The sequence below is a fragment of the Sprattus sprattus genome, assembly GCF_963457725.1.
Source record: "Sprattus sprattus genome assembly, chromosome: 14".
NCBI classification, from domain to species: domain Eukaryota; kingdom Metazoa; phylum Chordata; class Actinopteri; order Clupeiformes; family Clupeidae; genus Sprattus; species Sprattus sprattus.
Window position 1 is genome coordinate 25176095 of NC_137912.1, and position 14122 is coordinate 25190216.

Below are 14122 nucleotides of genomic sequence, written 5' to 3' on the forward strand. Positions count from 1 at the left end.
TAGTTCTTTATTTTTGTATCTTTGTTTTGGTGATTGTGATGTCATGAACATGTGACTTTGTGATTGGCTGGGCACCCTGAGATTGGCAGAACTCCTAGAGAGTGCTGAAAGAGAGAGGAAGTAACTGTTCAGGGGAAGCCCTCCTCTTCCTGTGCCATTATCCTGCAGAATAAATCAAGCATTGAGCTCCAAAACAAGGCCTGAATGGAGCACAACTGAGGGGGGACTGAAAAGAAAAATGAGTTTGAAGACCAGGTCCTACACATCTGCCATCAGACCCAGGGATTCAGAAGATACTTCCTCTGTGCACACAGGGCTCCTCCGCTTCCATAACTTCATTCAGCAGTCTGCTCTGACCAACAGACTAAGACCACAGGGTTTGTGCGTGTGTGTGTGTGTGTGTGTGTGTGTGTGTGTGTTTACTTTCTGAAAATGAATGTGTGTTGTTGGTGTTTTGCATTTGTTGCATTTGGTGCTGTCCTCTCCTCTCTCTCCATTCTTTAGTAATACCTCTTGCAGTCAGAAGAGTGCTGGACCTCCAGGTTGTGGACTGACTGTTCATTTGTGTGTTGAAATGATATTCTGATGTCTGGGAGGAATCCAGAAACAATGTGAAAGAGAAAAGCAAGGCGTCACTCCCAACCAAAAGGACGGAAAGAGCCTGTGTTTTCTGTACAGCCCCCCCACCCCCCCTCGAGATTGCTGTTTTGGTTCATCCACAGAGAAACGCGTGTGGCATAGCCAAAGTGTAGGTGCCGTCAGATGTGCCAGATCCTGCCACTCATGGTTTTGGGCCGTGCTGGTGAAAGCCTCTCGGTCCCTCTGTTGGTCCAAGGTTCAGGCAACCCCTTCTGGATTATACGGGAAAGCCATTGCCAGTCCTTGATGCCGAGCGCAGAAGCAGCAACCCCCTCAGTATACTGTCCCCCTTCAGCCATCCCTCATTGTAACCCATTTACTGCCAGGAATGACTCTTTGCTGTGAGTAGTGATGAAGCCCTGTGGAGCATGTGATCCTGAACTGCTACTGGGAGAAACGGATAATGAGGAACGATCAGCATCACGCTCGGTGTTGCGTGAGGAAGATGGAAGGTAAGGGGAGGTGCCGTACTGGAACAGTGAAATGTTTCCATCGTCTGGTAGCGGCTTCTGGACTGTGGGCGTTGTGGCCGTGCCGAGACTTCCCACTCATCTGCCCCCTTCGTAACGTTCGTGCTGAGATCCAAACCAGCTGGGGGGTTTTAAGCAATATAGAACCAGTTCTGTCTGCGCGGTGGACATCCGCCCGGCCTGCGTCTGTGGGGCTAGGCGGTAAGAAGAGCCACGGAGCATGTTCCTCGATGTTCACTCCCCCTCACTCAGTCACACAGGAAAATAGTGATAAGTTACTGAATCTGCCTGCAATTCTTTGAGGAAGGGTATATAGAAACTACATAAGCCTGTCATAACAATGGTGTAGTGGCAGCTGACACGGTTCGAAAGACTCAAGAACAGATTACTGGCAGACATGCTGATGAAGGATCATTGCTAAGCTCCCTTGCATGTCTGATTCTGTCCAGTGCTAAGTATTGTCACCAGAATGAATGTATCACACATCTGTCAGGTATTATGCAGGTATTATGCAGTTGTAGCACCTTTTTATAGCCTTCCTCAAAGAAGACATGGGTATTTAATCTCATTACAAATGAAGATCCAAGCATATTGTTATTCTGTTGTTAATGATTATTATTATGTAATGTTCTACTAACTAAGAGCTGCCAAACCACTATAATTTTGCCTGTCTGCCATGTCTGACTGACCTACCTGACCCTTTGGTTTTTGTATGCTAACCTTTGTTCATAAAATGTTTATAAAGTTTATTTTTGCCAAAGATATGCAATTGCATTATATATGGTATTACAAATAAAAAAAATAATTGTTATACTAGAGGCTGTGTTCTGTGTACTTCACATCTGGTGAAAATTGAAGGGAGGTCATCTCATCTGCGCCAGGTGAGTTTGAGCAGTGGCAGTGAAGTTGTTAGTTGTTAATGTAGAGAAGGCCGCCACCTACCGGTGGTTTGTTTTGCGAGGTGGACTTGACTCGGTGCGTTATGGAGCCATTGTCAACTAAAAATAGCTCACACTAATAATTGGACATGACATATCAAAATGCCGTGCGGTTTTAAGTTGCCCACATAGTTTATCTCTCCGTTATTTTTTCTTTGCTGAGAATATTCAGCTCATGCTTACGTCATGTCATATTTAGCCTTTAAAACATTACAACCCAGTCATGACATTTTGACTCAGAATTTCATAAATTCTGCAGAGTCACAGGATGAAATCATTAAAGTGAGTCATCAGTCAAATGCACTTGCAAAAATATGTAGCCTAAATATAAAGGATATTTATTATATATATATATTTTTCTGGATCAAAATTTGATTCATATGCTTCTCTTCTCAGCCTCCTCAAAATAAAAGTTCCGTTAAAAGATGACTCATATTTACGGAAGCCTTTGAGGATTACGTAAGTTTAAATCAAATCATTCATTGACAATTTTCCATTATATTTGTCAGTGTTCCCTTAAGACACTGATTAAAGACCCGTCGTATACGTGTATGTGTCACGTGGAAAGGGTAAAGCGGAAGTAGTGGAAGGTCTGGGTGAAGCAAATATTATCTACGCACAGAGAATCTGTGTATTTCCAAAATGAGTACTGAGAAATATCCTAGGTCCTCAATCGAGGATGATTTCAATTATGGGACCAATGTCGCTACGGCAAGCGTTCAAATCCGAATGGGTGAGTATCAATTTTCATGGAAATAAAAGACAGCATTCGCTAGCCAGACGTGTAATCGCAAGGCCAGAAGCCATCGTCAGAACAAGGGGTGTCATCTATGTTGTTTTGCCCAGCCTACAGCACAAATGTCATGTTACTAATAATGATACTGTTTAAAAGATATGATGCAAACGTATCTGGATTGAAATGTCGGAAATATATAGGGGGCAGCAGATACCATACTCAATAATCAAAAGTAAACCCACCTACGTTAAGGGTGCAATGTAACGATAGCCTAGTTTTTACTGGTCAAAACACAAACACGCCTCCAGACGGAAAACTACTAGTATATGTTATACCGAACATAGATACCGAAGGCCTGATGAAAAATGCATTTCCGCCCTGAATTCTTTCTTCGGTGTAGTATTTCTCATTTTTAGGTTTTTCATAACGTTTACATTTTAAAGGCCGAGGTAAATGCTGGTACCATCTGTCAAATGGAACATTCGACAAAAAAAGAAACCCTCCATACTGAAGTGCACATTTAATTATGGGCTAGATAGTCACCATGGTTTTAAGGGATGGTAATTGATAAGATTTTAGCGATTCCTATTCCATGTTCGATTCTGCTTATCGATCCGATTCCATTCTCATTAAGCAAGAAAAGGGTACAAACGGTTTTAAACATTCATTTTCTTTTATGTAACATTCTCTGAAGAGATTATGCACAGCATATACAGTATGTATACATAAAAATCAAACCTAAGAATAGGTCAGCAAACTCTCAGAGTGGGGTCTAGAAACCCATATAGCCTAGGGATCATTTTCCTTGATGGGGTGCCAGGGGGTCCCCAGAAAAAAAAATAGTTTTGACATAAGCAACAGAATGTTGGACTGATTTGGTTATGTGTTTCATACTATTTTTGTAATAAAACATTTAAAATTGTATCAGATGGGAGAGCCTGGAGAATAATCTTGAGAATCAAATTGAAATCCCTCCCTGGTCTAATTTGTGGCAGTTTAGGGGTCCTTGATATACAAGAGTTTGAGAACCGCTTTGCTAAATAATATTTGAGCATGCCAATTACAGTGCTGTTTTTTTCAAAGTGTATTTACCTTGAACTAAAAATAAAACTGACATAAACAAATAGTTTTAACTTTAAAAAGGTTGTTTACACGATGAAACAAATGGCACTTACACAATAGACAAAGTCTGGAGAAGTTGACCTAGATTCATTAACGTTATCGTCATTCCAAAGCGCATAAAAAATGTGACATTCCTGCAAAGTTATTGCAAGCTGTGAGGACAAATGTTTCTGCATATTGGTAGTATTTCAGGCCTTTGACGAAATAGATGTTTTGCAAGTGGCCCTGTGGTCATCTTTTGGCATGAAATATAACCACACTTTTGAACACCCCTGCCTAGAGGCATGTTGTCGGCAGTCTAAACAAAACAAGGCTGTGTGTGTGTGACGTCATGGCGCATGCGCAAACAGCACTGGAATCGATTCCTAGGAATCGGTCCACTGGGAACCGTTTTTTTCGATTCCCATTCCTAGTAATAAGGGCCCCACATGCATAATACTAGCCTGACGATGTCATACTCATAATTTTAGTCAGAAAATTAGTCTGATACTGCTCCATTGGGCTCTGATTATGGGGCGTGTTTCAACGAACCAGGAAAAAAATGCCTCTTTGCTCAATTGGATACCTAGAACTAATCAGAGCAACGTAGTATGACCATCTGATACATTAAACTTTTACCGGATCCCGTAGGAAGGACTCCAAAAAACATCTTTTCGATCGTCAAATGCCTTGATCACGTTTCTCTGTTCCTAGCAATAACCTAACAATAATGGTCTCTAGAGCTTCAGTTAAGACCTACAGTTCTCTGCAACATTCTGTTGCACATACACAACTAATCGAGTCAATGTAGACATAAAAAAGTCGTGTTGATAGCTTAATTCACATAAAATATTTCCCACTAACAGGCTCCAGAGACGCCACCATCTTGGTATGATTTCGAATCTACCGCTAATTTAACTCAAGCATTGGTTGATCATCTGTCCATCATCGTATAAAGCCCACCCTGACAATTTGATTGGTCCGGCAGAATCCTGCCTTCTGATAATTTCTCCCCAACGGAGCAGTGCCAGACCGAACTTCCCAACCTCAAATTTTGTGGTCGGGGCTAAATTCGGTCAGGTATCCAGGCTAGCATAATACAGTTATAATGATAGAGTATATTTAAAGAATGAATATTTAATTGATTAATTCATTTAATTAATGAATCATTGGCACCCTCTGTCATATAATATTGTGAGTTTGAGGCAAGAGGTAATTGGGTGCTAGCCAGCTTCCCGACTACTAAATTATATTAATGATCCTTCAACACAAAAAAATCTCATACAGATACAAATGTCTGTAAAATACATAAAGGGAAACTTCAGGATGTTTTAACCCGGGTCCTATTTTCCCATCTTTCTGACAACAACCATCGAAAACTGGTTCAGTATTGAGTTAGAACACTACTGCGTCTGACTACATAGGAATGATACCTACAGAGATAGACTTGTGTCTATTTACCTAAGTAACTGTAAGAAACTGAAAATGAGTGTTGCTACAGTTATTTCTTACAGAAACTGAAAATACAGAAACTATTTAAACAATCATTTCTACAGTTTCTGCTCCGTAATTGAGGTTAACAGAAGCAGGTCTATCTCTGTAGGGATCCTTTTCTTGTTGTCAAACAACATTATGAGCCTGTCAGTGGTGTGAACAAGCGGTTTACTTTGATGCAGATGTTTGCCCCATGGAATTACATTGTATAGCAGTTGCCAGTTATAGCATCCTAACGCAATACTGGACCGATTTCAGTTGTCCTTAGTAAAAGTTTGGACCCAAAAAGATGTTTTCCTTTAACCTAAACTTATCAGTTGTGGAATTGTTCATATTCAGTAGTCCCAAAATATGCTAATTACATTGAACAATTGAACATGTTTGTATTGGTTAGAAAATCTCATGGACCTACAACGAATCTTAATTATTGTACCATTAAACTTTATTTAATTTTTTTGTCACTTTCAGATTTTCTGCGCAAGGTGTATACGATTCTGTCAATGCAGATCATCCTCACCACAGCAATGTCTGCAATCTTCATGTTCTGCGAACCCATCAAAACCTTTGTTCATGCAAGGTACCCTTCTATTATTTACAAACATGATTAAGTCATTGATAGTGTAAAACAACAACTGAACTATGTTTTTGTCTGACTTCTGCTTCAATCCTGTAGCCCGGCGGTTGTCTTGGTGTCCTCAATCGCCTCTCTTATTCTCATCTTTGCCTTGTTCATTTACCGACACAAGCATCCTATCAACCTCTACCTGCTGTTTGGATTTGTAAGTGACTGACAAAGATGAGCTTTACTTTTAGTGATGTTATACAAATTATATAATATTGACATAGATATTATTAGCCTTGAAGTAAAGTTTATCTGTTTGATTGAAATCATTGAACATAATAATAATAATGTTATCTGTTTGATTGAAATCATTGAACATAGTAATAATAATGGTATCTGTTTGTGATATTCTTTTGCAATTATACAGACTTTGTTAGAGGCCACCTCTGTGGCAACTGCTGGTAAGAAATTGGATTTGTTTTGAAGAAATATTAAATCGATCTCCAAAAACCCAATGTATTCTTCTAAGTCACACCTTCTCTTTCATTTCTGTTTAGTGACCTTCTATGAGTACTCCATCGTCCTGCAGGCATTCGTCCTCACCTCCGCTGTGTTTGTGGGGCTGACCGCCTACACTTTCCAATCCAAGAGGGACTTCAGCAAAATGGGGGCAGGGTATGGTAGCATTCTTCTAGTTTAAGATCCCTACTAGAGTTCTTGTGCCTCATCTAATTGTGTATTTCATACAGTTCAATGTCAATTCATTTCTAAATTCTGAATATTATTACTCTCTCAAGTATCTTTACAGACTCTGGCCTAAACCTACTGATGATGACGACGTAACACCGGCATTAACCTTAACATGAAAAAAAGTAGAAAGTGATGGTTATACTTGTTCTTTCAGTTTGTTTGCCTGTCTGTGGATCCTGGTCATTGCTGGTTTCATGAAGGTGAGTATTTTTTGTTCTTTTTCTGATGGAAGTGAATATCAGAAAATTTGTTTTTTTACTTCAAGTTCTTTTGCTATGCTTTGTAAGAGCCTCTTTTGTGCCACCCCGTGTGCACGAACCAGTCTAGAATGCGCCTCTGCACACTATTCTCTGTTTGTGATCCATGTCATTGATGTCTACTTCCAATCCCAAACTCCATTGCAGCTCTTCTTCAACAACGACACGCTGGAGCTGGTTTATGCCGGGGCTGGAGCTCTCCTCTTCTGTGCCTTCATCATCTACGACACCCACCTCCTCATGCACCAGCTGTCCCCTGAGGAGCACGTGCTGGCCTCCATCAACCTCTACCTGGACATTGTTAACCTCTTCCTGCACATCCTCCGCATCCTGGATTCAATGAAAAAGCACTGAGTGCACATGAGCCTGTGTTAATGTCAGGGTTGAATTGTGAGGCATTCCATTTTGATCACAGTAATTTATTTCTTGTTTTAACATTGGGGATTCTAGGTGTGATTTGCAGAGGGAATCCCGCCTGTTGTTGTTCCTCTGGCTTGCTCGTGGTGATCAACGTAACCGTACCCGTCTCTTCTTGCTCTATACACCCCTCATCAAAATCACCATATAAGAGATTCACACAATGACAAATACTCAATCAATTAATAACAGTCAAACCAATCTAGATGTTCGGGGCTAAAATAGGCCATGTGGTTCACAGAAATCGCAAACAGTAGTTTTAAAGTTGGATATAAAGGGTGAATAGACTTTTTTGTGCCAACGTTAAATTGTTGTCATTGAAATAGGTTGCTATTTGTACACTTCCCATCAAAGGTTTTTTTGCTTGCATCAAAAGAACCTTTTGAGCTTTGAGCCCCCCTACCTTTCTCACAGTCTTCATTGACTCTTAATGAGGTTCACCATCAATACTTGAAATGAAATTCTGCTGGAGGTGGTTCAGTTGTACATACACTGGCTCATTTGTGTTGAGCTTGGGCCACACTGACTACTCCTTGGAGTTAGACTTATCACTTTATATTCAACTTCTATGACTTGATCATCAATATATTTTCTGATAAATTATTAATAGTCTATGGATAGCTTTGTAATTTATAAAATAAAGACGGTCATGTCAGGACAACCACACTTTTGATGGAGAGTGTGCATATATGTAAATGTAAATACATTTGGTATTAATAGACCCTATCCACGTTAATAATGGTTTATTAGTGATAAGGGAAATGTTAAATGAAGGTTTGATGACATAACACCTTTTTTTGCTTTGAAGGAACCATCTGATTACTTTAATTCAATGTATCTTATAGTCAAACTAGAAGGGCACTTGGAGAACGCAGACTTCTGCCAAGGCCAATATGCCCCACCTCACAACGTTAAAGAAAGTCTACAAAAACTCCTGGATCTGCTCCGAGATTTGAATGAGTCTCGATGGCTCATGCAACACTCCACCAAGCTTAATTCAAATCAGCCTATTTATTTTAGTGTAATCTTGCTGACAGACATACAAACAAACCAAACTGAAAACTTAACCTCCTTGGCGGAGATAATGACAGAGTCAATTGAATCATAAACCTTTCAGTGAATTTTGACCAAAACATTCAAAAGGCATTAAATATGGCATTAAGGTGATGATACCAATACCCTTACAGTAATGTGATGAATCCTGCAAAGGACATACTAGTGGATTTTTAGCCAAGGTGAACCTAAAGGAAGATTTAATATTCAAGTTCAGCTGTCAACACTGTGCCTAACCACTGAGAAAGTAAATGTTTCAAGAAATCCATTATTACGTATTCCTAATAACAGCATGTGCACAAGAACAAATTTGCAGTATTGATGTTATGCTTTTTAATTGCAATAAATGGCAATACCAGCTCTTCATCTGAACAAAAGATGGTAGGTCAAGAAAATGTATGGCTTTCTGTTCAATTGTGTTTATGTATGAGCCACTGTGGGGGCGATCATGTGTTAAAAGTAATTGAAAACTTGCTTTAATAAATGTGGATAGAGATGGCTAATATTTGTAATAGAAATGCATTGCTGACTTATTGGAATAGTGGATACACAATCACAGCTGTTAAAAATGATTATTTCATACATATTTAAAGTGCACAAGACATTACATAACATTAATTGTCATCTTTTTAAAGATATAAAGTGTATGACAACCTTTTGTTTTTGTTCTTGCATAACTAGTTTATACTTGTATTTGCTGTAAAATAGCCTGCTCCCAGTAGCAGAACACCAATAGGATACACCAAGCAGCAATACCAGCAGAATGAACTGATTTGCACCTGACAAAAGCAGTAGACTAGTCTGGTGTGAAAGGCACCCATCATATTAAATTACAGCCGGACACCCTATTTCAGTTTTATGTAACTTGCGTTGGGTTGTGGTTGTTTGCGGGACCGGTGGGAGGGCAGACTTTTTCATTTCATGATCAAGGTGCGTTAGAACTCAATATTTCAAGTTCCCTTGATAAATTAGGACTTTTTAGGAGGTCATGTTTCAGGCTCTCAGGAATGTCCAATTTGTGGAGATCTTGGCCTTTTACTAATCTCCTGATCGCCATCAAACAGCATTCGTGTAATGAGTATACTGAAAAAGATAGAAACATACAGCGACATCACAATGACATGGAAGCAGATTAGCCTACACGTTGGAAACTTTGAAAAAGACCTTTCGCAGTATATATCCCACCCTCAAGATGGCACTGTTAACTGAATATTCCAGAAACTCACCTGGTGTTGTAATATTAACTGTGATGTACTCTGGATATTCTGTGAGAGTGGGATAATAAACTTCTTGCTGATTAGCAGCGAGAACGCCTCCGTTCTCCGTAGCCCTAAAAATCCATGGATGCGCTGAAAGTGAAAGTAGCCTTCATGAGAGAGAAATACCCAGCGAGAGGAGAGAGATAGGATAACAACTCATTCGGCCAAAACGTATTAGACCAACTGCTATTTGAATACTGGGCTACTTTAGGTAATTGACCTGGCTTCAATAAACTTACTCAGGTAAGTATCCATTTGAAGTGTTCCATTGGGTTGTATGTCGCCGTAAGAGACAGGATTCCCAGAAAAATCAAGCCACCATGCGTTTGCTTGTCCGCGAGATTTGTTAACAAAGTCAACATAAGTGGCAGAATGTGAATTAAGAGATCTTAATGGCTTACGTGTCTCCATTTTTGCAAACCAAACCGACCAAAGACGGAAGCAGAAAATATTGTGTAGAACCCATATCCAACACAGGGTGGCAGAATGTGTCAATGTGTATATTGTGGGATAGCAAAGGTCGCCTGGTGATGGTGCACATGCGCAGGTTAACCAAACAATAGGCTTAGGCCTTCAACATTTGTGTTAATAGTGAGTAGTAATAGTAATAGTCATTGACACAGAAATATATCTGTACGTACACGATCTGTATCTCTTACCTAGTTCCACTGGAGGAGGCTGTGAGTGTAATTGCAACCACTATACATGCAGACACAGGCCTGTCTTACCTTGAAATTACAGTTGGCTTACTAAAGTGAGAATAATTTTCTTCTCCCTTTTAACGTGTGCTTTCCTATGTTTAAACTTGGGCCACACTCCAAATTAACTGAAGTGAATTAATTAACTTCAGTTCACCAGAAAACCCACTCAGAACTCACCCAGACTCTCGAAAAACACAAGATGATAGAGAAATCCACTTAGCATTCCTGGGTGGTCTGTATTCTTCTGGGAGACAAGGAGAAATTCTTGGGTGGTGACAGCAAGGCTTTGAAGTCAGAGGTTTTTTGTCCTCTGCGAGAAGAAGCAGCATCATCAGAAGAACACCATGAAAAAATAAAGAGCTTCTATTATTTGTGTTTGAGGAGATACTGTTGCCTAGTAATACGTGTGGAAGGAGGAATTTATATGTAATAGAAGGACCTAATTTTATATTTTATATTTTTGAATATATATATTTTTATTATAAATGTGTGAAACAGTTAAAAGTGCTCATGTGTTTTGGTGCATTTTTTTAAAAAACAACTGAAAGACTTACATACTGTTGTGTTCGTTGGTTGTTCTTTATGCCATTTAGTGTTGCCATATAGTTTTACATCTCTGAGTGTTTAAATATAAAGATTTTTAGTAAAGATGATAGAAAGTCCTTCATTCTAACCTATTTGCAGATATTTTCAAACTTTTTTTCCTTCTGCATGAGACGCAGTGTAATTATTCCCTCTCGCTAACCTAATTGGTTGATGAGTAGGTAAGATATCCATCCCTCCATACTCTTCCTCGGCCCATTCTACATCCCTCAACCTCAAAGTTTCATGAAAATTGGGCCGCTAGTTTTGCACAATCCTGCTGACAAACAGACAAACAAACAAACCGCACCAAAAGCATAACATTATTGGCGAAGGCAACACGTTTTCAGCGTTTCCATTAAGCATACACATGCAAAATGTACATTGCATTACAGCAATGTAATGCAGTTCATGTGTAATGTAATACCTGGTCTGGCTCCCTCTTATTTGAAAACAGACGGCAGAAGATGGTCGTAGTGGCACTCCCGCTCTGGTTGGGACAGAGTTCAACTCCCTGTAGTGTCTCTCTGAAACAGAGGACATTGCACACCTGTCTCTCTCCTCTTTCCAGTTAAAGGGCAAGGATTTGTTTCAAGGCATGGCAGAAGCAGAGCAAGGGTGTACATATTTTTCCCCTTGGTACTTTTTGAACAGATTTTAAGCTTTCATGAGAATCCCACTTATTTAAGCTCCTCCATATGCTAATAAATGTCTTTCCAAAATGATTGGCTGCATTGACGGGTAATGCTGTCAGAGATGGTTATCTTCCATTGGACCTGACATGGTGCTAACATTCATAAAACTCAGAGGGTAGCTCTTCTGGAATGAATGTGTAAACATCTGACTGTTAAAAGGTCTGGGAACTTCCTCTTCAAGGAGGTGGTGGTGGCACGGCTCGCAATTAACTACATTGTGTTGTGACTAGTGGGTTTAACAAGCTTTGATCCTCGTTGATATTGGAGGGGGGAAGTGGTATACTAAGAATATCCTTTTTCCTTCACAAATCCACTTTCATTAATCGTGCTGTAAATGTAAACACCATTAAATTGTATGAAATTCTACATTTTGAAGAGGAATAATATGCTTTTGTAAAAGAAAAGAAAAACACCAAGTCAAAGAGACCTTTGTCCTAACCAGCCTCTCAATCTCATTGTGATGAAGATGTTTGTATCTCCTCTGCCCCCATGGAAACCTTTCAAGCCTCTCTTACAATGGCTGCTTAACCCTCCCCGTTTGCTTTTTTATTTCCTTTTTTAATTTGCCAGACCTATCTTGGACATATTTTCCGTGCTGTGTGACGGCGCAGCGGGCTGCTCTCTGATGGGAGTTGGCAGATCTCAGTGGATAATGTGGGAGGTTTGAGCCTCTTTAGTCAGCTTGGCATCTGGGGAAGGAAAGGGAAGGCTCCAAGGGGAGTGAGGGGCTGTGCATTCACCATTTCCCTCCTCTTCACTTATCTGTCTGCGTTTATGCATCTCAGGACAAGCGTTTGTTGTTTTTAGAGGTGCTTTAATGGTGGTCTGTTCATTGAAAAGGACAGCTTCTAAGATGTGTTTCCATATCCCATCAGGGCTGACACAGCGCCGCTGTTAAGACCATTAGCAGTGATAAAAGCCTCCCGACACATCATTCCTGTGCACACACCCAACTGGGAGCTGTTGGGGTCATACTTTTTACTCCTGAGGCAGCAACTAAAGTTCAGCGAGCAGCCAGAGCAGGACTTCCCTGGTTTGAGTTTACATCTCACCACGACTGCATTTACAGTAGGCTACCTTCAGTGGGGCTCATCTCACCACGACTGCATTTACAGTAGGCTACCTTCAGTGGGGCTCATCTCACCACGACTGCATTTACAGTAGGCTACCTTCACTCTGGCTGATTGTCCACAGGGTGATTATGTATAGCAGAGGCGCTGAGGCTGCTTCTAGATAAGACAGCCCATTCTGCGGCGAGGCCTTTGATGTCTTGCTTTTCTGCTGCCCTGTCTCCTGCCCTGCTCCTTCACAGGACCAAGAATGGGATGCTCACTAAGGCGTGCTCAGCCCAGGGCCTTTGTTGGCATAGCCATTCTCCACACACACGAGAGGGGGGGGGGGGGGGGGGGGGTCATTGGTTGTTCTAGTGCTGGCTCTTCTTTTCCCCCCCTAAGAGGCTGAAAGTGGCCCACTGCAAAAGAGCCAAGCCTCTTGCACCACCTCCCAGCTTTTGATTAGGAGGGCAGAAAATGCGTTGTTACAATGGTGGATTACCCCTGCCTCCACACTCAGAGAGGAAGAAGAACAGAATGCCAGCTTGCACAATGCTGTTTAGAGCGAGACTGAGAAAGAGAATGAGAGGGAGATAGAGAGAGGAGGTGTGGAGGGGCATCATCCTACACATCAGATTTTTCAGGGTTTCCAAACAAACGCTTTCTTTGCTTGAAATGTCTCCATATCACAGGTGTTGAGATAGTCAGAGGTAGGCAGCATATGCTGCTTTGCTGTTACTTTCCACAGTAACAGTATAACTGCGAGGTGTTCTGCTCGTGTGAACAAGAAGTCAAGAGAGATGAAACCTAAACTCCACATTCACAGCATTTCTTCTGTTACCACTATTCCCATTTGTCAGTGCATATTTCAAATTCCTGCATGTGTTTTTGTTATTGTTTGATTTCCCCCGTGAAGAGTGACCCAATGGGGCAGGGTGACTCCCCCCCCCCACCCCACCCACCCCAGAGCAGGACTGCCAGGCAGGCTGGCTGCTGCTTTACATGCTGCTGAGCAGAACAAATAATCCACTGGGTGTCTGTTTATTTGCGCCTGTCGTCTCAATGTGTGTGTGTGTGTGAGTCTGCTGTGCAGAAGCATGGCTGATTGCAGGGCCCTGGTGTCAGCCTGAGGTTAATTGCTATAACGTGAGAGATCACAGACTTGTCTGTTCAGTTCTCTTTCCTTCACCCTTTCCAAGGAAACGACACAGACGCTTGAAACAGACTATACTTTCATGAATTGGTCTGTATTTTTTTTTTCTGTGGTGTCAAGTTGAATGTCAACATACCTAAGAATGATAGGACCTAATAGTGCCATGGTTAGCATGCACCGATGCTGCTTAGCATCCAATGAAACTGGGCAGAATCAAATGGGCTTTATTCTGTTTTATTTCAGTACAGCTAATGATACTTTAT

General features: G+C 40.9%; 3 protein-coding genes across 4 annotated transcripts in view; 2 read left to right on the plus strand and 1 right to left on the minus strand.

Moving 5' to 3' along the window:
- The window catches only part of foxn2b (forkhead box N2b), a 12571-nt gene extending 10751 nt beyond the window's left edge, over positions 1–1820 (plus strand). For both annotated transcript variants that reach the window (XM_080850946.1, XM_080850947.1), the window contains exon 6: positions 1–1820. This exon is cut by the window's left edge and continues 785 nt beyond it. The gene's annotated coding sequence lies outside the window, so the exon portion shown is untranslated.
- Positions 1821–2636: 816 nt separating this feature from the next.
- tmbim4 (transmembrane BAX inhibitor motif containing 4) lies at positions 2637–8935 on the plus strand. The gene is made up of 7 exons (XM_080851486.1): positions 2637–2780; positions 5847–5955; positions 6052–6157; positions 6368–6401; positions 6498–6615; positions 6845–6890; positions 7095–8935. Exons 1-7 carry the CDS (start codon positions 2690–2692, stop codon positions 7299–7301), a joined length of 711 nt encoding a protein of 236 aa, XP_080707612.1. The 5' UTR covers positions 2637–2689; the 3' UTR covers positions 7302–8935.
- Positions 8936–9342: 407 nt separating this feature from the next.
- On the minus strand, positions 9343–10087 carry vhll (von Hippel-Lindau tumor suppressor like; the record flags this gene model as incomplete). The annotated part of the gene is made up of 3 exons (XM_080851737.1): positions 9343–9500; positions 9644–9766; positions 9916–10087. 3 exons carry the CDS (start codon positions 10085–10087, stop codon positions 9343–9345), a joined length of 453 nt encoding a protein of 150 aa, XP_080707863.1.
- Between the last annotated feature and the right edge of the window lie 4035 nt (positions 10088–14122).